Source organism: Rhea pennata, chromosome 16, assembly GCF_028389875.1.
Source record: "Rhea pennata isolate bPtePen1 chromosome 16, bPtePen1.pri, whole genome shotgun sequence".
Lineage (NCBI taxonomy): Eukaryota > Metazoa > Chordata > Aves > Rheiformes > Rheidae > Rhea > Rhea pennata.
Genome location: NC_084678.1, coordinates 7,572,444 through 7,597,659, shown reverse-complemented (window position 1 = coordinate 7,597,659; position 25,216 = coordinate 7,572,444). Strand labels below are relative to the sequence as shown.

Here is a 25,216-nt window from a genome sequence, read left to right as displayed (position 1 = left end):
CAATATATTGTCCAATTGCATCAATTAGTGCATTTAGCAAGTCCAGTAAGGGAATGCACATTATCTTCTCCCTTACTCACCCAGCATTAACTTTCAAAGCGTTTTGGCTAGGTAAAAGGAGAAGGTAGGAACTGGACTGCCAAAGCACTGTATCACACCTAGTTATCACCCTCTTGCCATACCAGGAGTATGACGAGTCACATTGCAGATCATAGGCCACAATTCCAAACAGTGTTCCTTGAACAGAGAGGCAAGAAAAAATCTATTTTAATATCAATTTGTTATTTTATTAAACAGGATTAACAATCAACTATCCAGAATCCAAACACACAACTGTTCTTCAAAAACAACTTTTGGAGAAAAATTATCCAAAACACCTGGGCCTAATAGCAACCACATTCTTAAAAGTGATGACTTATCATTTGCTTTATAAAAGTAACAAATTCATTCACTCTCTCATATCTATATATACATATAGGTGTATATATGCACCATGTATTTCAGAGATGAGTATTTCACTCATTTTAGAGGACAAATATGGAAGCCCCAAAACAATGGAAGTATTCCCAGCACTAGATCACTGCTGGTCAAGACTGCAGCAGTCAGTCTGGGACACTATCTGTGGTAACGGTGACCACAGCTCTTTGTCAAAGGCAACTTTTGGTACAGTATCTTTGGAGTATGCATCTTTGCAGACACCTGAGATATTAAAGCACACCACACACCTACATTCCCTCCTCAAACATGTTGAGGGGGTCTTTGACAGTAGAAAAATTACAGGCTTTTCTCTGGAGACATAGCTCTATTACATATTAAATTAAAACACTGTAATGCACCAAATATGTTTAGGAATTTTGGTGAATATTTCCTGATAAATTCTTCACTAAACTGAAGATCTGACTTCTAGCCAGTGCTGTGGTTACATGAGAGAAGCAATTCAGATGAATACTGAGTCAGTATTTGATATTGGGCCCTAGCTCATTAATTCACTCATTTAGTTTTAACGGTGCCTAAGGATTATCTCAAGTCAGGAAGAGGGCAGCATGGTTAAACTGGCATCAATCACATGTTTGTAAGTCCTAAGCAAAGATACAGGAAGAGCAGAATGCAGCTCACAGGAATTCTCCAGGCTGAGTATAGAACTGGGGGAAGTCCCAGAACACAGGTTTTGGCCCAAAATGGTAAACGTATGCTTCAGTGTCCTATGCATGCACGAGCATGTTCATGGGCTGCTAAGCACAGCTGGAGCCCTGAGCTCAAGGTTTGTTCTTCTGTGGCAGTGGCATTGTAAGGCCTGATACACAGAGCTCCTTATCCAAGAAAGGATGAAACAAACAAGGAAAAAACATATTTTTTTAAATGCCCTTCAGACCTGTGTACCAGTAAGTGTGCCAACTTCCGGCCTGTTCATGATCCAGTCTTGTTAGTACAAGGTAAATAGTGCTGTAGACAAACTTTCCTGTCTGCATTGCTGGGAATAAACCTCTGTTTTTGAATTGCCTACTTACTCCCTTTCAGGGTTAACTCACTTTTTCCCCTAGAAAGGTAAAAGTTAACCCTGGCCACAGTCACAAGTCAGTTATTTCTGTACTTCAGACAAGGGCTAAGGCAGGTCAAGGGATCACTAAAGTTAAAACAGAGCAAGAAAAAAAAAAGAAGCAGCAGAGAAGATTCTTCTGTTCTCATTTACTCAGATAAACTGGCAGATGAAGGGAAGTCAGGCCAGGATGCAGTTTTTGTTTGTTTGCACAACAACAATATAGGAAACTGGATATCTATTTGGGAGAGATATGGTATGTAGAAGGTGATAGGTGGGATAGACGATAGAAGCCCAATTCTACTTAGGGCCATAAAGGTTAATACAGGGGTACCAGTAATAGAGGCTGACTCTGGGCACCTTCTCCTGGTGCTCCCACCAGCACAGAATCAACCCAGAAGGGCCACTGCTCCGTGCTGGCTGGTAGAGCTGCATCAAGATGTGCTGGGGACCATGCCGTAGGCTTCATAGAGTGTATTGAGAAGTTCCTGCTTTTCCTTCTCAGGTAAGAAGCTGGACTGAGCTGCATTGATGTTCTGAGGAGTCAGAGGGGGAACAGAAAAGAGACATTTAGACACATCAGACACAAATATATGGTTGTACAGATCCAAACATCTGTCTCTGAGCATCAACAAGAGAGGGAGGGAGCAACATTTCCATTCCTAGATATATTTCCATGGCCTCATTTTACAAGACAACTTCTCTGGCCCACTACTAGCAACAATCCTAAGAGGAAGGAGGCAGGCACAGAAAGGTTTCTGAAGAACCCAGAGTTTTTAAAGATATGCACTTTAGAGCCATTTCTACACTCCAGGCTTCCCTTTGGATATGAGGCCTTTCACAACAGTTGGTGGCAGCAGCCTGATAAACTGCTGCTGTGAAATGCCACCTTGCTATGCAATTTAACATGCTCGTCTTTCTTGTGCAGGGACATTTCTTTTATTATACGGAAACAGCCTGGCTTCTGCAAGAGCGAAAAAGGACAGCTGGCAACAAAGCAGCTGGACTCAAGGTGGCAGAGTTCAGAGCTGTCCCCTGCTCCTCCTCCCAGACCCAGAGCGTAAGTCATGTCTATGGGAGAGAGGGACCCTGTTGTTCCTTCAGCAAGAGCTCAGGACAGGACTAATGCTCTCCTGTAAAGTGCATCCTGAATTTCCAATTCCAAAGATTCCCATACAGTAGCTAAGATCATAGATGGTCTATAGAGACATGTTAAGTGAAAGCTATCAAATCAGCACAGCTCTAATGCTAACCAAGAAAGCTTTACTTAGTACCCAGGTAAGACCATAGGACAGGATAAGTTTTGAGAGTTTGACTTAGCTAAGTGATTAGAGCCAGTTTTTAGGATGTGTCGAGACCATAAATGACTGCATATGCCAAAGCTGAAGCCAACAGTCACTTTGCTTTCAGTTCAGTTGTATGTCAGTCATACTATGACTGTTGCACACTCATGCAATATGTACAAAAACCACAAATGCTTTTGCACATGCTGAATCTTATCTAACTTTTGGGCCAGGCCTTCAAATCACATACCTGCAATTCTAAATCCAGGGGAGGAAAAAAAAAAAAAAGAAGAAAAACAAAGCAACAAGTACTTTCCTTTGCTGCCACTCAGATCTGTCTTGAGGACTGCAGCGGACACTTTGCACTCTAACGTGTTCTCAGTAAAGCCCAAAGCAGTCAGCCCAAGACATGTGCAACACCTTTAGAGACCATGCTGCACAAAGCAGTCCTCAGATCCACTTCTGCTCTCTGTGTTTACACCAGCCACCTGACTGCATGCCACAGTGCTCCTGGTGTCCTTCTAGCAGCTATCCTCAACTGATGCTTTGTGCTTACAAGAAAAATGCATGATTTTCTTACTTCCAGTGAAAACTCTTCAGTTTACAAAAACAAATAAACAAAAAAAACCCTTGACTGTTCTGGGCTACACCAGGACATCTGAAGAGCATCCAGCTGAGGCCAACTTACCACTCTCCTGAACTCCTCTTCAGTAAAGCCCATGTACTCCTTTGCTATGCTGTAATCTTTGTCAATATTGGAGTTAAAGATGAGGGGGTCATCAGTGTTTATGGAATAGTTAGCTTGATCCTTCCTAAATCTGTAAAGAAACAGAGTTTAGAATGGGGTAAATATTAGATGTAGCACTGTTCAGACACTCCTCAGGGTAAAAATGCAGTAAAAGAAAAAAACAGCAATTGTCCACATAGCTTACATTGCTGGACACAAACATATTGTTCAGCTTGTCTCACCACTGCTCTTCACTGATCTACTTCTTCAGCAGAGCGAGGAGCAGGGTGTCAGGGATGTCTGCTGCTTAGAGGTTCAACCAGCTCAGCTCTCACACACAAACTAAAGCTAATGCCCAGTATGACGCAGCTGCAGCTCTGGATGCCAGCAGCCCCAAGCAGGGCTGCAGTAGGACAGGAAGGCCTCGCACTAGAGGGGCTGCACACTTACTCCAGCTACACTGGATCCCTCTGTGGGGAAGAGCAAGGATGTACCATATTCTTGTAAGTGGTTAGATTTGTATTTCCCTTGCAAAACAATAAAGCAGCTATAAATAACTAGGAGTTGGGCTGGTTATGTTAAGATTAAACATCATTTAAATGCCTTACTGTGCTGCTGGGTGTTTCCTAAAGTCTGGAAGACACGCTCCAGTAAGATAACTGGACCAAGGGCAAACCTGTTTATGGGAGTTAAAACAAAGAAAAAAAAACAGAATCAGCCATACAGATCTGAAATACTGCTGGGTATGTAGGATAGCTAAGCACGCTGATAAAGCAAGAAGTCGGTTTACAACAGCTACGTTCACTACTATTCAGCCCATCTCCAAGATGGCAAGAACATCCCGAGTCACACAGATGTGAGAAATCTACAGCCTCCACTACAGTGAGTGTGCAAGGGCTGGTGGGACATTTCCCACTGTTAGCAAACCACCGGTCTGTGGACCACAGCAAGAAAAACACTGAAACAAGAAGAAAGGGGTGTGGAGGGGAAAGGAATATTTCTCTCTGCTCCACAATTCCTGCGAGCTGGTATGAGCTCCAGGGCTTCATACAGCAAAGATCCCAATATGTCACCAGCTGCCACTGCATTTCTGCTACGGCGCTTTGGGCATCCGAGTTCAACAACAGTATTGTTGCAGAGGTGGTCAGCACCTGGGTATCAGGTAGCACCCGGTACTCATGGTTCTCGGATGAAGCACATACCAAGCAAGGGCCGTTCTTCCACTCTGAGGCATCAGCTACCTGGTGCACAGGACACCTCCTTACCTCAAAATGCATCTTTGTTCTCAATAGCTCCTTATAAAGCTCGGGGTCTTCCAGGACATGGTAGCCATGGCCAATGCGCTCAGTCTTCAGGAGGTAAACTGCCTATAGAGCACAGAAAAACACAGCCTCTGAGCATAGGTTGAGCTCCCACCTAGTTTAAGAGGTCCCTGCTCCACCAGGACTGCAGCCCATATATCTGAAATAGCTCCCAGCAGATCCTTTCCTGAGCTGTTGGGCCTAGATTTCTGCCTGGGTCGCAGATTTCTGCTCCCTTAGGAATACAGAAAGGACTTGAGCTTCTCCCTCTTCAAAGTACTTCTGAGTAAGGGGCTCTTCCCATCTCTGCTGCTTATCTTACAACGCAAGGATGTCCCAGCACCCTGCTGATCTCTGCTCTGCCCTGGGCCAGGATCTCCTCTTACCTCCTTGATCCTAGCAGCCGGTCCAGCCTCCCCAGCATGGACAGTTCGATGAATACCACATCTTTCAGCTTCCTGAAAAGTAAGGCAGGAAACATTTCTGTCCAAACACACAAAGCAAGGTCAGCAGACTGCTTTCCACTTTTCCACTGACTACCACGCCGGTGGCATAGCAAGCAAGATCAACAAGGCTCTGGGCTAAGAGCTCCCAAACTGCAGGCTCCACATACTGTGAGAGCTGCATTCTCCCAAGACTAGGGCTGTGCCGTAGCACAGGCTAGAAGAAGAGAGACCGGTAACATCGCAAACAGAGAAGCTTAGAAAGCCTGGTTACCTTCCACATGGAGCTCAGCCAGAATTCTCCAGGGTCTTTTAATAAACACTGAGCTCACTGCTCTCTCCTCTCCAGAGAGGAACAAACTTGAACCTCTCCTTCCTCCACCCACTTGCCTTTATACATGAAACCTGTAGGAATTCTTGACTTCGCAACTTCTACCTCTTTGACCAACCACAGCCAAGTCTGACATAAAATTTAAAAACTACCAGGGTAGAAGGAAAGCGAGCTAACTGCTTGCCTCACTTCCACGAGGGGCTGGAGATAAGCCATTGCAGCCAGCTCTGTGGGTGGGAAGGCTCTGCAGACTCCAGGCGAGTAGGATTTGGCATATTTCAGGATGATCTCCATGGCCATCCTGACAAACCCCCAGGGACGCTCCCTCTGCATCCTCACTAGGGACCGCCTGGGCCTTTGGAAGCTGAGCTCCCCCTTGACATGGCCTTGGGGGAAGCCTGGCACTTGCCCTGCTGTAAAAAGGCCATGCAGCCAAAAGCTGTGAGCATGCTGCAAGCCTCAGCTTGCATCAGATAAGTTTCCCAGACGCTCCTTCACAGCTTTTTATTCATGGTTGTTTGAGTTACTTTAAGAGTCTTCTCAGCTCCTCCTCTGTTGCATTCCCAAGCCCAGCAATAGCGAGGCCAGGCTCTGCCTAGGATGCCCCCAGAAGAGCTCTGCACATATCTACCTGCAAGGCAGCCCATGCTTCCTGAATTCCAGGCAAGACTGATTTTTCCCCAGCAGCTGATGTTTTGTCATTTTTATTATTTTAGTAGCAAAATCCCTCTGGCCAAAGCACTGGACACGGATTAGAGAGAAGACCCACACCAACACTGAGATTTTCTGCTTATTTCCAAGAAATCCTCCTGCCCCCATTCCCAAGACAGCCATCCCTAAATATCCCAACAGGAGTCAGAAGCAGAGATGCAAGGGAAGGGTTGGGAAAAGCACACAGAACACGATCCTTCACGGCTTACCCTCCTGGCTTTCGGAAATCTGACTCCCTGAGCTGTCCCCACTGATTGCATCCAGGAGGGAGCTCGTGTAATGGCCAGCTACAGACACATCCTCCCCAGAGGGACTTTTTTCAATCCATTTGTATTTTTGGCTTCCATATCATTACATGTTTACAACAAAGACAGCAAAGTACATCTGTATGTTGCGCCACAAACACTTATTTTTGTGCCTGGCAGCTGCTACCTGACAGCTTCCTTTGGCTTTTCCTCCAAAGATCATTGCCTCCTCTCTTCCTGGACACTGCTGTCTAACTCCTTAGCTGTAAGTTTTTCCTAATCCAGCACCTCCAGTCCTCCCCTACAGCAAGCATTCACAGTCAAGTTTTCACCATTATCTGTTATTTCGCCTCTAGTGGCAGTCCCCAAAACAAAAGCTCTAAGGCAGAACACGATCGCCCCAGGAACTCTAGCCCAAAGAAGACATCTGGTCATGTCATCACAAGTCTGTCCAGTTCCCTCAGATCTATTACGCGTCTCACTGAGCACAACACCTGGACTTTCAGGGACGCACTTCCCTGCCACGTAGGCCAATGGGGGCTGGTGGACTGGAATGGCGTTTCCTTTAGGATCTAAGAGCCTTAATGAGCCACTGGCATAGCAACCTGTATCCTTAAAACTTAGAAGTCTGAGCTGGGTTACCTCAGGCACAGACAAGACAGGATGAAACATCCTGCTAATCAGTTAATAAAACCCTGTTAAGATTCCCACATGCCAGTTTGTAACTGCTCAGTTCATCTTGAATAACACAGCATAGCAGCACAGACAGACCTTACAGTGACTCCAACTGCTCATACTTTAGAGCAATGAGATTTCAGTATAGTTGGAAGACTGAGAGATGTCAGTCATCACCGTGTCATCCTTCAATGCCTTGCTGCGAGGAATGAGGAAATACCACAGTAAAGACACAAACATTAAGTATTTACAGGAATTACATAAAAAATAGAGGTGTTTGCAGCCAATTAGAAATAATGTTCAGTTCTTCCCCACATCCTCCAGGTTCACATCGATGTTAGGGCCTCCACTGCAGGCTACAGCAGTATGGACCCCAAGAAAACCCCCTACCGCTTCAGTCCTGCTCCCTGTTTTCAAACCATGACTCTTTTGAGCAGTGATCACCAACCGTCTTGCTTCCCACTCATCCATGGGAGCAACTTACATAACCAACAACTCTACAACTCTACAAACTTAAATTCCTACCAGGGAGAGGAGAGAGGCAAAAAGCTTTCCCCTTAAGCTGCTGTAAAGCACTAAGGTCTTGTGAAACCTCAGATTAGATTCCTGGAGTCATTTCAATGCTTGCATTTGAGATGATTAGATAAAGAACTGCAAAGACTCATTCTATATTGTTTAGGTGATTTCCGTCAGTTAAAGACTGGAAAGACTAGTCTGCTCCATATTTAGCTGTGGTTTCATAGAGCATGATGAGCAGACTCCATCCAACAGGAGTCAGAGGCACCTCTGCACACTGGAATGCAAGCTCCGCGCCCCACGTTTGATACTCAGCTTCACTCAGTGGTAGTGCTCTGAACTTTAGTTCTAACAACATGCTTAAACAATGATGTCTGCTGTTAATCATTTAGAAATATAAACAAAGTAATCCTTCTGCTGTTTAACATAATATTTTTAATAACCACAACAAATTTTTAAGCTGTACCAGCTGTTTGGGGTCTGAATAAAGCGCTGCATGCCCCCTAACCAGGAAGAACTCCCCCTAACCAGGAAGAACTCAGTTAAAATTTCTCTGAAGAAGCCTATTTGACAAACCTCATAAGCTTTCCTATGCTCAGAAGAAGCGTCCACCTTCAGTGTCTCATCCCCAGCCAAGTCTATGGCTACTACAGAGTTGTTTTGATACTTCTTACAGAGCTCCACCACCTCCGGAGACCAACCTGGAAAAGACAGCATGAAGATTCAGGAGGAAGCATTCATGAGAGTCATCTCCTGAGCATGTTTCTAAACAAATTTTGGACATACAACTAGAATACTAGACCTATTTTCTTTGGTGTTTTCTAAAATTTGATGGTCAAAATAAGTAGTTAACAAAATCCTAGAAAGATCTGCCATCTGCAGCCAAATAAAAGCTGCACACTGACTAGCCTACTAAAGATCAAAGGGAAGCAAGTACATTTACTGGCTATAAAACTGCTCTCATCATGTTTTTCTCTTCTTTAAAAAGAAAAAAAAAGATCAGAAGTGGTGACCGACTGCTGCAGTTGGCCCAAGGTAAGCTGAACTGGACAGAGATCACTCTTCAGAACAAGTGCAGTAACATGCTGTGTGGGAGGAATCCCTCAAATCATTCCTGAGCTTTCACACAGTCACAAGCCAGGCAAGAGGAGGGAAAAGGGAAAAAGTGGTATGTCAGAAGTGTTGTATTGTTGAATGATTTGGATTGGAAGAGATCTCTGGAGATCCTCTATAAAATCATCATTAGCCAATGGCAAAGTATGCTAGATTCCCCCAGCCAAGATGATGGATTCTACATCTGGTAGAAAGGAACTGTTTAGCCACCTGGAAAAGTGACCCTTAATGCTCACGAAGTTTTGCAGCTTTATGGCTTCACTGAGAACAAGAGTAGTAAGTGCCCAACCACTGCTTCAGAGTTTTCTCTGATCAGGATAGAGTATGATCACAGAGAAAGGAGATGGCATCTATTAGCTGATACAGCACTTACCCTTAGCAAAAAGGTCAAGAAACAGAGATAAGCTCCAGTGTTAATAATTAACAGGCACGTGTTGCACACGTATGATTCCAAAATCATATAACGTATAAGAAAATGCATGCATTTTTATCTTCTTGTTTCATCAGTTTCATACGTGTCAATAAAATAATGGCTCTAACCCAAGAGGTTTAATACGAACCAGTTCCAGCTGGCATTTCTGCCTTTCTATCAATACTTCCTAAATCAAAGGGTGGCTTCTCACTGCGCAGCATGTCCTGAATGCTGACACTAAAGACTCTTGTGTCGAGCACATAACTGACTCCAGGTAAGAGTTTGTGCCCTGGGATCACATTTTCAGATGTTTGCAAGAGCAATTCCTACTGCTGTGCAAGTCCATACTACATGTGCAGTTGACTGCTCCAGCCACTTTCTGCATTTACCACTTCTGTGTTTCGAGGAGCTGTAACTGTAGGCACAGGCATGAAGCATACGAAGTTGTCTAGTTTCTACAAACAAGGAAACAATTCCTTTTCCTAGGAGCTGGAAATCCAAAGGTCAAGTTTTCAAACTATTGTTTGGTGTTGACTGTGCAAGGCTGAATAAAGAAACCACTCTCAAATCTTCCAGTTTCCAGGAATACAATTTTTCAAATTTCTGGAGACAAGTTAACCATGTACCCACTAGCAAATCTTTTCACCATCTACCCTATTAAGCACACCTGAAACCTGTGATGATATGAAGGTTATCTAAAACTTTCATTTATGAAAGGCACTTAGTGTCACACAAACTCATTCTGACTGCATTTTTCCCTAGATAAAAATGTTCCCAGGACACAGCAACCCAGTGAAACATAGGCAACTGTTTTTGCCTATTTTGGATAATAGCCCTAGTTACTGAAGAAGTTCAGAGCTGCTGATTTTATCAAACATACTTAAAATGTAACTTAAATATATTTCACATGTGTTTTGAGCCGAAATCAGCAGAGTTCACTACAGTAATTCTTTGGCTAACCCACCACAAGACCAAATAAGGAGAATACTGTTGTAGGTGCACAATCTTCAGCAGGGAAGGTTTCATTACTCCAACTCCATAGGATGTGTTAGATTTTATGCTTGTTCCTCCTCCAGTGACCGTTTACTCCCATGCCCTTACCCCATGCAATGTCCTGGATGCTCCGAAAGACCCAAGGAACATGCTGGCAGCCACTACCATTGGCCCAGCAGCTGCTTGCTTTGGCCTCCCCTTTGAAAGCAGCTTCAAGTGGCTTGAGGATAACCCCTGCCCTTGGGCAGGGAGTGAGGTACTAGCAGAAATTACATCTCCCACGGCAGAGGAAAAGAGAATTCCTTCTGTCTCTTTAGCATGATCCTTTAGCTAGTTCTTCAGATACCAGCTAGATCTTCAGATAGCCCTCTTCCACATCCAGCTGCCCCTTTCCTCGTAGTCAGAGAGCACAAAGTCCCTACCTAAGAAAAGCACCTTCATCCCCGGCCCCGTCTCCCCAGCACAAGGAGGGACAGTCACCACTCGCCCACAGCACTGGTCCCATGGGGAAACCAGAGCCACATGACTGGTGCCGTCCCAGCATTTCTGCGGGGACCTGAACCCAAGGGACTTCACACACACCCGACAAGTCAGGAAGGGAGGAGCAGAGCAGCAGGTGGGCTGCAATACGTTACTTGGCATATGGCGCATGCAGCATAGAATAGACCTGACTTTGATGCAGAAATCCCTTTCTCCATCCTGTAGTCCCTGATTAACGAGGCTAACAACTTCATCTGGAGTGAGGTCTCCCCTGCAGGAGGAGGGAAAGAGGAGAAAAAAAAAAAGTCAGTAGCAGGCCAGTAGAGCAGAGCGTGGGGGAACTGGCACGCAGGGGCTGCAGACCCACCTCGGGGAAAGCCCGGCGCCGCCGGCAGCGCGGCGCGAGCCGGCAGCGCCTCGCACACCGCTCCCTGCCCGGCCTTGCAGGGCGCAAAAGCCTGCGGAGACGTCTCCGGACGGCCCCGCCGCCCTGGCGCCGGAGGCGTCTTCGCAAAACGGGCCCGGCGCGGCTCCCGTTTACCGAGCGCCGGGGCTGGCGGCGCTGCCGAGCAAACCCAGCGCTCGATCGCCGTCCGCGCCGAGGCCGCCCGAAGCCCGCCGCGCCGCGACGCGCGGAGCTCGGCGCCGGTTTAACCCAGCCGCGCGGCAGCAGGGATGGCGTGCAGAGGAGGGAGGAGGAACCGAGCGCGGCGCGGGGAGCCCGCGCGAGGCAAGCTGGAGCTCGGGCGCCCGCCGGCTTCCGCCAAGAGCTCAGGCGCAGCTGCTTCGCACGCGCAGAATTAGGTGCCGAAGCAGCATTAGGAGAGAAAAGGAACACTACTGACGGGGAGGAGAGACGGAAGAGCGCCGGCCCCGGCGGCAGCGAGCAGAGAGGAGGCCTCGGTTACCCCGCAAGCCGCCCGCCCCGCGACGGATTTGCCCCGGCCTCACTCACTCCTGCTGGCCCCAGGGGATCGGCTCCACCTTGCAGTTGGCCAGGAGGTGCGGGCTGTACCTCACCTCCACGTAGATGACGCCTTCCTTGGCCTTGGTTTCCACCAGCTCGTAGGCGATCCTCCTCACCGCCTCGCGGTCCCCCCTGCGGCGACGGGGAAGGGGCCGCGTCGGCCGGGGGCGCCGGGCCCGCGACGCCACGGCCGGCCCCCGGCCCCCCGCCCCGCGGCGTACTCACGCGATCGCAGGCATGTAGTGATTGAACTTCTGCAGAAACTGGGTAAGCGTCAGGGGGGTTTCGTAGCTGATGTGCTCCAGGAGGTCGTCGACGGTGCTGCCGGGCAGAGGAACACCTCTTTTCCTAGGGACGGGGCCACACTTCATCGACACGAAAGGCTATCGCGCGCTTCGTCGGCCTCGAGCGTCCCGCCGGCGCCCCCGGGGCTGGCGGCGTTCCACCCTTCCTCCGCCGAAGCGATACGGCACGCGCTCTCCTTCCAGGATCTCCCCGCAGCCGCGGCCCGGGACCCGCGGCGCAAACGCCCCGCGGTGCGGCGAGCCCAGCGAGCCCGGCAGCAACGCAGCTGGCGCACGGGGTTTGCGGCCTCGGCGGGAGTTCACTTAAACGGACTCTGGATCACGTCTTGGCGTGCCCGAGTCCTACCGGCAGGACTGCGGACTGCTTTAGGGAGGTTTATTTCCACGTGCGCAGCCCCGAGAGCCCGCAACGCTGCGGAGAAGCTCCCAAGCGCAGGAGCGCGGCCCACCCGGAGGTGGCCGGCGGAGAGCAGACATCGCCGGGACACCGGTCAGAAGCAAACGGTGCTCCCAGCAACTGCCTTCATCAAAGAGACGGTGATGGCAAAGCCCACCTGAACTCTACCATGAGAGAAGAGGCTGTTTTACCTCCAGGAGCAGCCCTTCGGCTCGACGGGGCTGTTTGCTAAGGTTGCTGCATGTTTCCGGGGCAAACTTCAACCCCCCACCACTGTCTTCTTGCATACTAATGCTGCTATAAATTAGGAATAATAACTAAACATTGCTTTATAACCCTCCTTCCTCCCGAATCCTGCCATGATGAATTACAGTTGATTGAAGGATGTTTCTCTGCTAACAGAGACAAAGCACCACAGACTGCGTTAGCCTCCCGATGCCAGCAGCCATCCCAAGGAGCAAACCGCAGGAAGGCAGTCCAAGTGACACTGCTCCTGGGCTAAGCAAACACTGCCCACTTCCCGCCTCGGGCCAGATGGAAATCAGCCTTACGCTCAGTGTTCAAATGCAATCAGCACAGATTAAGTTGCTAGTACTCAGCAGATGTTCACTACTGTCAAGGCATGGGCTTTTTTCCCCATCTTGCCCTTTGCAGCCCAGGACACATCCTTTGCTTGTTCCAGTAACCAGGTCCACATTTTCCTCCACCTGCCTATGGAAAGTTTCCTCCCAGAGCCCTGTCAGCAATGTTATTTTCCTGACTTCTTTCAAATGCTTCCCGAAGAACAGCTGCCATGTAGTCGGCAGCTGCAGCCCAGTGCAGGACAACCTGCACACACGGAGACACTGGATTTAGGTCTCTGGTTGACGAGCTCTGATGATCACAGCCACCACGGCTATTGAGATTACTATCCCCTGGGTCACCCCGCCCATTGCCTAGGAGCACGCTCAGCCCACTGCAGCTCCATCCCATGAGCTGGCCTATTCCTGCTCTAAACATTTTTGTGTAGCAGACCAGGCAGTGGGGGCGAAATCAGTCATATCTGACTGAACTTGAGCCAAAGTTTCTAAAAACTGCGGAGTTAAGTCACTGCCTATGGGGGCTTATACATACCAACAGCTTCATGTTGTTTGTATGTGGTCAGCCACCACCCAGCAAACTTGCTTTAGCTCTTTACCTTTAAAAAGGGACCACAAGCAGCTTCCTGTGTCCAGGCTGAGGTTAAGGTAGTCTCCTACATGGCCCCACTGGTTTTAGGTTTGTGTGCACAGATTCAGAGTCTATGAATAATGTACATACTTGTTCCACCCAACGGGAGCATGACCTGCAGGCTGGCAGCTCCAGGGGACACCAGGGCTATTTAAAAATATGCTAAAACATAGAATTGAAACCTTCATTGCTCAAGTGTATGCCAAGCAAAAGCAAAATGTGGGACCCCCCCCCCAAAGGATTGACATATCCCAGGCCTCAGGGCTCCCAAGACCCTCCTGGGGGCCATACAGGCACTTTTCCTATGTTGGCAACAGGGACTGAGTAGATCCCCAAGGAAGCCAGAAGAGCAGATGACTCTCATCCATCAGGAATTTTACCCCAGTAGTCCAGCCTGCTAACTCCTGCAATAAGGGCAGAACTGAGATAAATTCTTACTCAGCTTTCCACATGGGCATCTTGCAATAAATAAGACTGATTTTTCTGACCTATCTTATTTATTCCAATAGCACTGCAAAATTTATGGCTGGTTGTCATTGGAGAAGAAGCTTTAGAAAGATTATTCCTTCTTGGAATTACATCACACTGGAGTCTACTGGGCTTACAGGATGCCAAAACCATTTCCTTTCCTCCTCAAAAAATGACTTCTTGCCCAAATTTACCCAACTTCTGCCTACGAACTGTTTCCTGAGATCTTTAAATCTGCCACATTCTGGTAATGCCCATTAGCTTTTCAAATGTTCTCAGCTAGAAGAAGTCTTGAGGCTTTTTTTGTTTCCAGCTGTGGAGCCAGGTTCTTGCACCAGTTAATCATTTACCCTGGTGCTTCCCACACATAAGCCATACCTAAGCAAGAAGGCAAATTCAGGCTCGGTCAAGGGAGCAACCTTTATTTAAGTCACTGCTGAGTGCTCTCCTGGGTCACTCTCACACTAGTACGATTTTCTGACTGTTAGGATCAAACAAACAGCCATGCTGAACAGTAGCAGTCTGGGGTTTAAATGCACACATCAGCAGGTGAAAGAGGAACACCTAAATTAATTTTTCCTCTGAAATGGTATGATACCACTACCGAGAGGACATTCCCAGGAAGTTTTCATTTCAGCCAACTTTACCGTTAGGAAAGTGGAACGAGAATGAAAAATAAAGAAAAACCTGACTGTGTCATTTCCTAGGTATGCATCCAAGGCAGATAGCTATCTCTTTACATGAGACCTTTCTTCTTTTGCCATGGGTGGCTCCTCTTAGCTCACAGACCGATGACTGCTGTGCTGGGTCGCTGCTTGTTCACACACCTCTTATCAGTTTAGCCCAGCTGCAATACTGTGTTCTTGAAAGAGCTCAACAATCTCACACCACACAGCCAGACGACTGATCTGTGAAGATATTACAGTCTGACTATCACTTGTTGGGGTTGCTGCCTGCAGAACATGGGGAAAGACCTGTCTTGGCTTTCCAAAATAAGCTTTTTGTCTTCAAAATGGACAAACAGAAGGCATGGGAGCAGGTACTGATCTGTATGACGCCTCATCCCATGCACTAAGTGAAAATAGGGTGTTTTTACTGAACAGTTAGGATCTGGTAGCCAAAATGTGTTTCACATTGTGATAGTTGGGGTTTGGGCAAGGCAAAACCCAAGTCACTCTATCCAGGCACATGTTAGAAGTGCAGGCACCCTGCTCGAGACACTGAAGAAAGCAATTATTCAGAGCCACCCAGAGCATTTCTCCCCCCCGCAACTCACTTGCCAAAGTGTAAGATTGTTTCTGGTCTAATGGCTCCATCCAAGTGGACATGAAGTTCTACCTACAACAAAATAAAGATAAATTAGTGATTCTTACAGCCGCAGCAGAAGTTTAGAGACAGCAGCTGGTGCTAACGCAGGTATAAATGCAGCTAACACAGGGACAGAGTCATGAAAATAAAAATAAAAAAAAACCACTGAAATCCAACAGTATAAAATTTAATTTAGAACATCTATGTATTGTCCCACTACTTATTTTTATTTCTCCTGCAGGTCACACATTAAACAAATCTTTAGAAATTCATCTATTTTCAGTAATACTCACACCAATTTAGAAACTGGCCTATTCTATCAAGACTTGCATGGCTTTGAGTTTGGGAAGAGTGAACAGACCAACCTCAAATACCTTTGCCTTCCAGCTGGCTCCTTCTGGAACTCACAGACCCTCAAGCTTCAATTACTTTTTTGCAGGAGTTATTACATGAGAACTTTGACTTCACTTCCAAGAATCGGCCACCCCTGCTATATTGTTAATTACTTGGTATTATCACAGCATGTAAGCTTTTAATCCTCCATAAGGATTCCAGAGGTAAAAGGTGCTATAAACAATAAAAAGAGCAGAAGTTGCCCATAGAGCAAACAAGCTGGTTTCAAAATACAAGACTTAAGTTTTGACTCATTAAAAATCCCTTTGAAGCTGTTTATAAATTATTGCTGGAAAAATGGATTTTGGAAAAAAGTCATGGGAAAGAGAAAGCAAGACTATTTTTTTTCTGTTACGCAGCCAGGGATTAGGAGGAGTCTGACAAATATCATTTGGAAGTAAAGCTGGGAAGAAAAATACTAGCTGTAGGATCAGCTAGGTCTTCCTATTTCCGGGACTGTTTCCTTTTAAGCAATAGGGTAGTGATAAGCCTACATAATACATTTTTTTTTCTTTCATTGTTCTTTAAGTGGAAGGAGAATCTGAAGCACAAATCACTTACTAGGAAGGAATAGCTACAAAACTGGCGTCATTCCCTCCTGGTCTTTCGGATGTGAACGGAACAAGGCATTGCTGGCAGCTACTGCCATGCCTGCTTGGGACAAGATTTCAGCTATTAGCATTTAGAAGAGATTAACGTGTGGTGACATCAGGACGCTTTCTCTAGTCCCTTAATATTGTGTGCAAGCCAAGCACACTTACCTAGTGTATCAAAAATTGAAGAGAATGGCCAATGAAACTGAAAAGCAGCAACTTAAAATAAAAACAAAGCTCTTGTTAGTCATAACATTGTGCAAATTATTCCGTGTAGATAATTGCTACAGAATGTTAAAGTTTTAGTCGGATTCAGAGAAGGACTGGATATTTGTATAGATGACTAAACTGCTCATGGTTACTCATTAATATCTACAAACCCCCTGGTGTCAGGGTATGTATCAAACAATAACTGAGAGAGGCTGGCTGAAAAATAAATAAGCAGCCCCTCGAAGCAGGCCAGTTCTTAACTGCTCACTTCAAGGCCCTTTCGCCTTGCTTTGAAGCAACTGCTACTGGCTAGTGAGGGAGGAACGACGCTGGCCTAGCGCCCTGCTTGGAGCTGCCAATCACCATCTCTGGAGTTTGTGCTTATGACCCTAAAGCTTGCACCCATCCCCACCTCTTCCAGAGGTCCTAGGCTCCTGCCAGGTGTGTGAAGAGCCTCATTTTCTGCACCTGTCTGATTCACAGTCAGTGCCCTGGTTGACCACAGCAGCTGCAAAAGACTCACTACAGGAGTGGGACAGTGCTCAGGTTCAGGCCACCTACGTAGGAAGGCCATGAGGCTGTCACTGGAGACGTGTGCTCACTGGAGAGCAAAATGCAGATAATAGGCTCACAGCAGCTTGGTGTATTGATCTTGCATCTTCGTTACAGTCAGCAAATCCAGGCATCACGAATAGCCCCATGATGTAAAGTACTCCACAGTTCATTTAAATACACACACACAGTGATAATGTACATGTTAGTGACGGCTCTGCTTTTCTTTCTATTGCCCCAAATCTTGTAGCCAGAGCTATTTCCTCTGCCTTGATTTGCAAGTTCTGAATGAGACTAAATTTAGTTCCTCAGGGAAAAAAAAAAAAAAAAAACCAAAAAACAACCCTCTCCATGCTGCTGGGCCCTCCAGGACAGCTCAGCTCCACCAGAAAGTGACACCGTGGAGTGTCACACTACCACAATGGGAGAGTCTCATGCAGCCAAACCCTGAGGACTCTGGCCACTGCCTCAGACCATGCAAAGTAGGGCCTTGCACGACCTCCTGGACAGCCCTCCTTGCAAGTCCTCTTCCAGCCACACTTCTCGTTCCACTTACCAGTGCCTCCACACGCACCTCTGCTAGAAGATTGTAAGAAGATATTCTTGTTACTTCTCCTACTCCTAAGACACGATCTGAATCTACAGAGATGAAGATTTTAAAAGGGGAAAACCTGATCTTTCCCCCAAGTTAACGCAATTCTGCTTACTGGGACTAAATGCAGATAAAATAACAGACTATGGACATGATCTGCATCGCCAGATGTGGAAGCCTGGCACATTTTATACTCATGCGCTCCAATTTCAATTTTGAAACCATGCAAACTCCATTCCTTAAGGTTTTTAAGGACCCTTGTGACCTTCTGATGAAGTGACAAGCTTTACTCACTCATGCTGGATACAAAAACCAAGCAAGCTGAATCTACAGTGTCTTCTCACTCCACGTATTTCCAAATTGTTTGCTGCAAAAATGTCCCAGTGTGCAAAACACTTAAAGTAAAAACAAATTAAATGGCATCCTTCATAGAGGCAAGCCATCTGCCTTCTGCCGCAGGCAAGATGCCTGTAAAGCAGCAAGCCTCCCCTCCACCTCTAGGAAGAGCCTCTTCCTTCACTGCCACCCATTTCTTTGCACCTGGAGGTACCTAAACTGCAGTCACAGAAGCAATGAGAAACTCTTGTGTAACACTACTCAGCACCAAACTCCAAGAGGGAGGCACTCAGGAGGGAGTCCTTTCTGCAGCTGGCAACCTACTGATCTAAGCTACTCAGATTACTGTAGGACATTTAGCAGAAGAAGTGGAGATATGCCTACACAGGAAGGACTAAGAATGAGTCTGTAGCCCGTTTCCTCATACAGCCTGCACCAGAGAAGGATGAAATCAGCAGAGGCATCAGTTGAGCAACCCAGCTCCCTTAGACACACTGCTTGCAAACCCTGCAGGTTTGGCATGCTGTAAGAGGCCTCTTGTTGCAGGATTAGTGCTTTATCCAAAACAAACACGCAAGGAGAGCTGAAGTGTAAGGCATTCCCAGATATAAGTAGGGGACATGACCTTGCTTCAAGTCAAGGAAAGTACCCAGATAAAAAAAGTTTCACTGAACTGTGGCTCTGTGAGACAATGCCAGAAGAAGCAGAACTACGTACAGAAGTACGTACACGCTATGCCTGAACATGGGTGTCCAGCACCACTTACAGCGCTCAGCTCTCGGCATGCACTGTAAGAGATTTGCCCCAAGCCCTCCGTTTTGTTTGGAAAGGGAGCCAAGGCACACAGATTAAATGGGAATCACAGCACCTGATCCAGGACTCAACTGGGACCAGGGGCTGCACCAGCCAGAGGCATGGAGAGGTGTCAGAGAGGTCTCTACCGCGAAGCATGCTGGGGCCAGTGCCTTCATTTTCACCACAAACCTGAAAGTTAATACATTTGTTCTGATGAAGAACTAGAAAGGATCAGAGAGCTCAAATGCTTGCCCAGGGCAGGTGCACTGCTCCTATCCTGCTGCAGGGAGGACTTCTGAGGCCACCTTTGGCAGAGGCTTGGCACGGTATAGTCACCCTTTAGCATTTCCTCTGTACATCTGCAGTGCTAAGCTCAGAGCCAATTTATTGATCTGCTGATGCGTAACAAAACTCTGGTGCAATTCGCTAAAATACCTAAGTTTTCCTGAAAAGGAGAACTAGAAGCTAGAAGGATGAGTTCAAGAGATGTAAGATACCATAAGACATGTATCCTCAAAGACAACTCCCAGCAAGGTTGTCAGTAAAGAGAGTTTTTCAGTTTTCCTTCAGAAGAGTTTTAGATCAACCACAACATCTAACTTACTGGCACCTTTAGCAAATGGTTTCAGCTTAAAAGAAAGAGAAGCTTTAATGGTTCTGGCTTGACATTTCTTTCTCTAAAATACAGTCATGTTTTATTTGAAACTTAACAAGCTTCAAAAAGATTCAAATGCAAAATGGGTCCAAACAAATATTTCTTTCAAGTTTGATAAGAGTCAATTTAGTGAAATGAATGGAGAAAAGTTAACTGAACATTCAAAATATTTTCTGCTGTAGTCAGCTCAAATAGTATTTCCTCTACTACTTTACAGTTTGGTCATCAAATCATGACAGATCAGTTAACTGCTCAATTTACCTATTATGTGGCATTAGAAATCACCATCCAAGCTAATTCACTTGAGGGAGCCAACTTATTAGGTGTTTATTCATTCTTCCTCTTAGTGTACTTGGAAAAAAAAAAAATATGAGCACAATCAGCAAGCAACTGATTACTGCAAACCTTGCAGAGCCCTAGCGGCATGGTAAAAGCAAAACCAACCTTTTATTTTGACCATTTTCAGCAGATTTTAATAGATAAGCTATGAAGCTGTCAAAGTTGCATTATTTAAAAACCCTATCAGTGACTTTGCCCAGAACTACTTATCAGCGCACTAGAAGGTGGTAATTTAGAGCATGTTACTTGTATTTGTTTTAATAACAGAAAAATAGAGTAATTACAGTAATAATGGTCAATTATTAAATATTTAGGAAACAGAAAAATGTTAACAAGGGTCAACATTTGGCAAGAGATAAGATGAATGCTAACCACTGCAAAAAGGCAGGCCTGTGTTTCTCCAAAATTGTTTTTATAAAAGCATGCTATCGGAGTCACGATAAAACAGTGACCTCTCTACACAGAGACCTTGCACTTCAAGCGCCACCAAAACTGCATTTATTACTGCTGCCCCACTTGGTAAGCAGAGACAGGAGGGTAATTAAGAATTTGCCTGCATTGCATTAGTAAAGTTATCAGCACCCACAGCAACGAGCAAGCGCACGGCTGAGCTCCAACGCAGCCTTCGGCGCCCGCGGCCACACGTGCTGCCCGTGCTCAGACTTCGACCCGCACAAAGAGCCACCGCGCTCGCGCTGCTGCGTGGGTGAGGACCAAGCGGGGTGAGGGCAAATGCCGCGTCGAGCCCGTCACTGTGGGCACGCCACATCCCAACGCCCAGGCGGGGCGACCAAAGTGCTCTGCGGAGCCTCGCCTAGCAGACACCAGGAGCTGAAGGTGGTTTCTCCTGCTAACAGCCGTGGCTCACAGCAACCACCTGAGGCCCCTCGGCCGGTACAACGGTACGTTGGCATTGTGGCTGTTCCTCTGGAAAAAACAGAGCCACAGCAAGGGGCTTCAGGAAGCAAGTTCTGGGAAAATGCTCACGTCTCTACACAATAAGGAACCTCTCTCTCTTTTTTTTATTGTTTTGGGTTTTTTTTGTTTTGCACCCAGAGCAAATACCTGCATTATCTGTTCAGCAATGCCACTGGGTTGCAGGGACAGGATGTCCACCCAAACCCTTGGAATAAAGCCAGTGATCCACAGCAGAACTGGCACCTGGACATCTGGATTTGGTCATCAGGAGCTCTCTTAGCCACTGAGGGACACTTCCAGCTACTGCAAGTTCCAGCCTTCCTTCCCTATTCCCAGGTACAAAGGACATATCGGAGACGACCATACCTTACCGCAGCGTGTATCACTCCCCTAACAACGAGGTCTGCCCACTGGTGCCGAGAACTGCCTTTTTGTGGCTGTTTCTTGTAAACCATTAGAGTCTGAAGAGCACAATCACACAGTAAAGCTCCTGATGCCACAATCCCCATATACTCCTTCCTCACATCCTGGCCCCGTGCCTCACCTTGAAGAGGGACAGGCCCCCACAAGGTCTCCAACACGTACAGTGAACCTCGCAAGAGCTTGTGGGAACACCTGCTCAGAGCGAGCAGCAGCCTGAGTTTGTTTTGGAAACCGTGACCCAACGGCAGTGCTACATCACCTGTTGGAAAGGTGCACGCCTGACACCAGAGGTCTGTGCGCACATCCCACGCGCTGCCCATTTACATCGCTCGTTGGTGGGACGGAGAAGCCGAGGCGCTGGTGCGGCTGCCCCCGCGCTGCTGCTCTCCGCCCTTGCTGTCCTTCTGAGAGTGCCTTGTATCATGTGGACAAGCCTCGACCAGCACCTTATTCTGTGCCGGGGACAGCAAGAGGCAACCAGCTTGTTCTGTGAAGCAGAGCTAGGCCTGGCACTCGCTGCAGGCAGGGCACCGCTGGAGGCACGTGTGCTGCAAGCGAGCTGCAGTGTACACCCCCAGCCTGCGCGTCGCTGCTTGTTTTGGTGGCAAACAAAAGGAAAAGCATTCAGGTGGCCCAAGAAAGCGCGTGTGGACTTGCCTGCAGGCGGGAAGAGCCCTCTGCCACAAACTGCCCGAGCCTGAGTGAAGGGTCTGGGCACTGGCACAAAGAGGAGCCCGCAAGGAGTGCTCAGCAGGCACGGGAGCCCCAGCTGGGAGACACGCAACCTCTGCTCTAGCTCTGAAGAGCCCCCTCGCCCTGGTCTCCAAGGAAAAAGGCTGATGGTCTGTATCCAAGGAACTGCAGCCTTTTCTGCTCTTTCCTGTATCTACAATAAGCAGGGTTCAAAGTCACCCTACTGCCACCCCAGCAGCTCCCCTTTCACCCGCCACAACAGCTGGAAGTCAGCTAGTTCCCATGCGATGAGCCCCGTTCCCACGTCAGCAGGGCTGAAAGCTGCCCCGGTCACCACCAAACATCTCTGAAACACAGCACTGCTCATGCCCCATGACAGAGGGTCCAGGGGAATGAATGGGGGTAAACAGGGCTCACTAGCTGCCTTCAGAGCTGGGTGGGTTTTTTTTTTTTTTTTTTTTTTTTTTTGGTGGAGCCTGACTTAGCAGGCTCATGGGACTGAAAGGAACTGCCTGACTCATGAAATCCAAAGTCTCGCAGTTGCGGGCGGCCAGACAACAGAAGACTGATCTTAGCAGAAAAAAGGCAGTTTTTCCTAGGTCTCTCTTCTGCATCTACTTTCCCCTAGACTGGAAAAGTAAGAGGATACACAAGTGAAAGAAGAACTTAACATGTTTCCTACAGCCACAAATTTAAAATCACTAGAGTAAACCAATAATCTTCTGTTCTTAGTGGAGCTGATGAAATGTCATCGATATCTCCCTAAATTGAATGGGCTTGAAAAAGGCTTTAACCATTAGCAGATGTTAAGGCTCCCTGGACTTCAATATCAAGGTTTGTCTGCCATCGTATGGAAAAATTCCCAAGAGAGGGAAACCTCATACAGTAGAATGAAAACATGAGTTAAGAACACATACACAGGCTTTTTCAGCCCTGCTAGGCTTTTTTGGTGTGAGCTTAAACTCAGATATAAATGGACTGGGAAGGTGACAGCAGACACACATGGCCCCAGAGCCTCCCTTTTGGGTTTCAGAGGCAATCTCGTTCCCCTGGAAAGCACTTGCCTCCTCTCAGGCTCTCCCAGGCAGGACTCACTGTGATGCTCCGGGCTCCTCGCTGCCCACCAAGAGTCAAACTGTCTTGCTGTCAGCAAATGAAGAAAAGCAAAGTCCAGAGCGAGCCAAACAGAGACAAAACTTGTGCCCCGGTACTCCAGCCTACCTGAGACCACAGCTGAAGGGCAGAGGCAGTGCTCTCCCGCAAGATACGCTGCTGTGACTAAATGCACCTGTCTTTTCTTCTCTCTCCCTTCTTTTATAATCTGATTAATAAACATGTTGCTATGATCCTACTTTAGATGTATTTATACATCGAATAGTGAAAATGAAACATTGGAGAACCATACCAATAGTCACTCTTATGGTATCTTGGGTACCCAAAGAATAACTAAGTGAGAAAGTGTGTGTTTTACTAGAATTAAGTAATTGTTCCACAGGTGGATCCTTCAAAAACAGCCCCAAATCCATACCTGCAGCCAGCTCGCCAGCACATCGCTGCCCGTTGGGACATCCCGCTGCGACGGAGCGCGGGGCGGGCAGCTCTGGCCCGGCAGCAGGACGCCCGGGGCGCATGGGGTGTGCGGGACGCGGGGCAGCTCCCGAGGCTCCTGCTCACGCAGGAAGGCAGCACCTCGCCGCGGAGCTCTGCCCAGGGACCCGGCCCCAGGTGCAAGCACCGCTCGCCCGGGCAGCGCTGCCGCCGCTGCCAGCCCCGCCGCGGGGCGCCGCGGCCCCGGGCCGTGCCCCGGCTCCCCCCGGCCGTGCGCGGAGGCCGAGCCCCGCACCGGCTTTCAGCCCCCGGGCATGCACCAGCTCCAGCTCCCGGCGCACGCCTCGGCTCGCACCGCCCCTGCACAGAGGCCGCGTCCCGAGCGTGCACCGGCTCCAGCTCCCGGTGCAAGCCCCGGCTCCCGCCCCGTGCACGGCGCCTCAGCCCCGGGCATTCCCGGGTTCCCAGCCCGGAGCACGACATCTCGGCGCCGGTGCCGCCCCGGGGCGCCGCAGCCTCACCTTGGGCTCCCCGAAGACGCGCAGCCCCGGCTCCATGCCGCTGCCACTGCCGCCGCCGCCACTGCTCCCGCCACGCCGGCGGCGCCTCGCCCACCCCCGCCAGGGCCCGCCCAGCGCCGCCCCCGTGCAGCGCCGAGCGCCGCGCCGCCCCTATGCAGCCCCCGTGCAGCGCCGAGCGCCGCGCCGCCCCCGCGCCGCGCCCGTGCAGCGCCGAGTCCCGCGCCGCCCCCGCCGCGCCCGTGCAGCGCCGAGCGCCGCGCCGCCCCCGCCGCGCCGCCCCCGCCGCGCCCCTGCCTCGCTGCCCCCGCCGGCTCCCTCCACTCCCTCGGCTGCGCGGGGGCGAAGCCCCCCGCCCCGGCCCGGCAGCCTGCACCCCCCCCCCCACCCCAAGGCACCTCTGAAATTCAGCCTCATGCATTTCGCTTGGGAACTCTCACCGCAAAACTTCGGCTGAAATTCTGGGCAGAATTATTCCTCCTTAGAGAACATCAAAGGACGATATAATGTGATAAAATGATAGCTGAGCTCGAAGAACTGGCATGCAATGGCAGGGTTTGTCTGCGGTCTCAAGTCATGCAACAATATTTTTATAACCTAAAATGGGTTTAATTGGTTTGATTGAGGAGCCATCATCCCTCACCCCCTTCCCTGCTTGTAAGGTTGCTGCTCAGTGACTCGTGTTTCATCAGGTGGCTTTGGGGCTTTTTTAGTCCCTCACACACCTGCTTTTAGCTCCTACAATCTCAGGCTCTGAGTTTCCTTTCTTCTTTTACTGGCCTGGCCACCTTCAGTGCAGCTCCTTTGCTTCCTTTCCTCCCTTCCCCATCTCCCCCAGCCCCAGTTCCTACAGTCCCAGAGGCAGCAGAGTGTCGTTCCCACCACGTGATGGACAGGACCGTCAAACCCCATCCTGAATCTTATTCTTGCATCCTTCAGGGCAGGGGGACAGCCCTGGCTCAGCCAGAGCTATTCCTACAAGATGGTTTCTGCAGAGCCAGGCAATGGTGGCCTTATTCTGCAGGCCTCAACCTCACCTGCAGGTGAGGCCGTCCCTAACCCAGGCCCCGGTTTGTGGAGAGCCTTGGAGATGAAAGTCACAGTATCAGCGTAAAATATTGTTATTACTCCTGCTGGTATGTAAGCAAAGAAAGCTGTTGGGGCTGGAGGTGGGAGCGCTACCACAAATGGCTGGAAAATAAAGTTTCCTCTTCTCCTCCAGCTGTGTTT

The 25,216-nt window shown here is 48.5% G+C and overlaps 1 protein-coding gene across 3 annotated transcripts; it reads right to left on the bottom strand.

The window, feature by feature from the left end:
* Window positions 1–265: 265 nt before the first annotated feature.
* Window positions 266–24,070, bottom strand: ADA (adenosine deaminase). Of its 3 annotated transcripts, none has more exons than XM_062589064.1 (11): window positions 23,990–24,070; window positions 15,390–15,451; window positions 11,960–12,082; window positions 11,723–11,866; window positions 10,923–11,038; window positions 8,346–8,470; window positions 5,235–5,306; window positions 4,813–4,914; window positions 4,156–4,223; window positions 3,509–3,638; window positions 266–2,073 (listed from the first exon to the last, which is right to left on the bottom strand). In XM_062589064.1, exons 1-11 carry the CDS (start codon window positions 24,023–24,025, stop codon window positions 1,972–1,974), a joined length of 1,080 nt encoding a protein of 359 aa, XP_062445048.1. In that variant the 5' UTR covers window positions 24,026–24,070; the 3' UTR covers window positions 266–1,971. The 3 variants fall into 3 exon arrangements, with proteins under 3 accessions (XP_062445048.1, XP_062445050.1, XP_062445049.1); XM_062589066.1 differs by lacking the exon at window positions 23,990–24,070 and adding an exon at window positions 23,449–23,505; XM_062589065.1 differs by lacking the exon at window positions 5,235–5,306.
* Window positions 24,071–25,216: the final 1,146 nt, after the last annotated feature.

Coding starts and splice junctions, on each gene's coding strand:
- ADA (XM_062589064.1), bottom strand. CDS start 24,025: ATGGAGCCGGGGCTGCGCGTCTTCGGGGAGCCCAAG. Junction 8,471..10,922: donor CTGCATGCGCCATATGCCAA/GTAACGTATTGC, acceptor TGTCTTTTCCAG/GTTGGTCTCCGGAGGTGGTG. Junction 5,307..8,345: donor AGCATAGGAAAGCTTATGAG/GTTTGTCAAATA, acceptor CTTACTTTTCAG/GAAGCTGAAAGATGTGGTAT.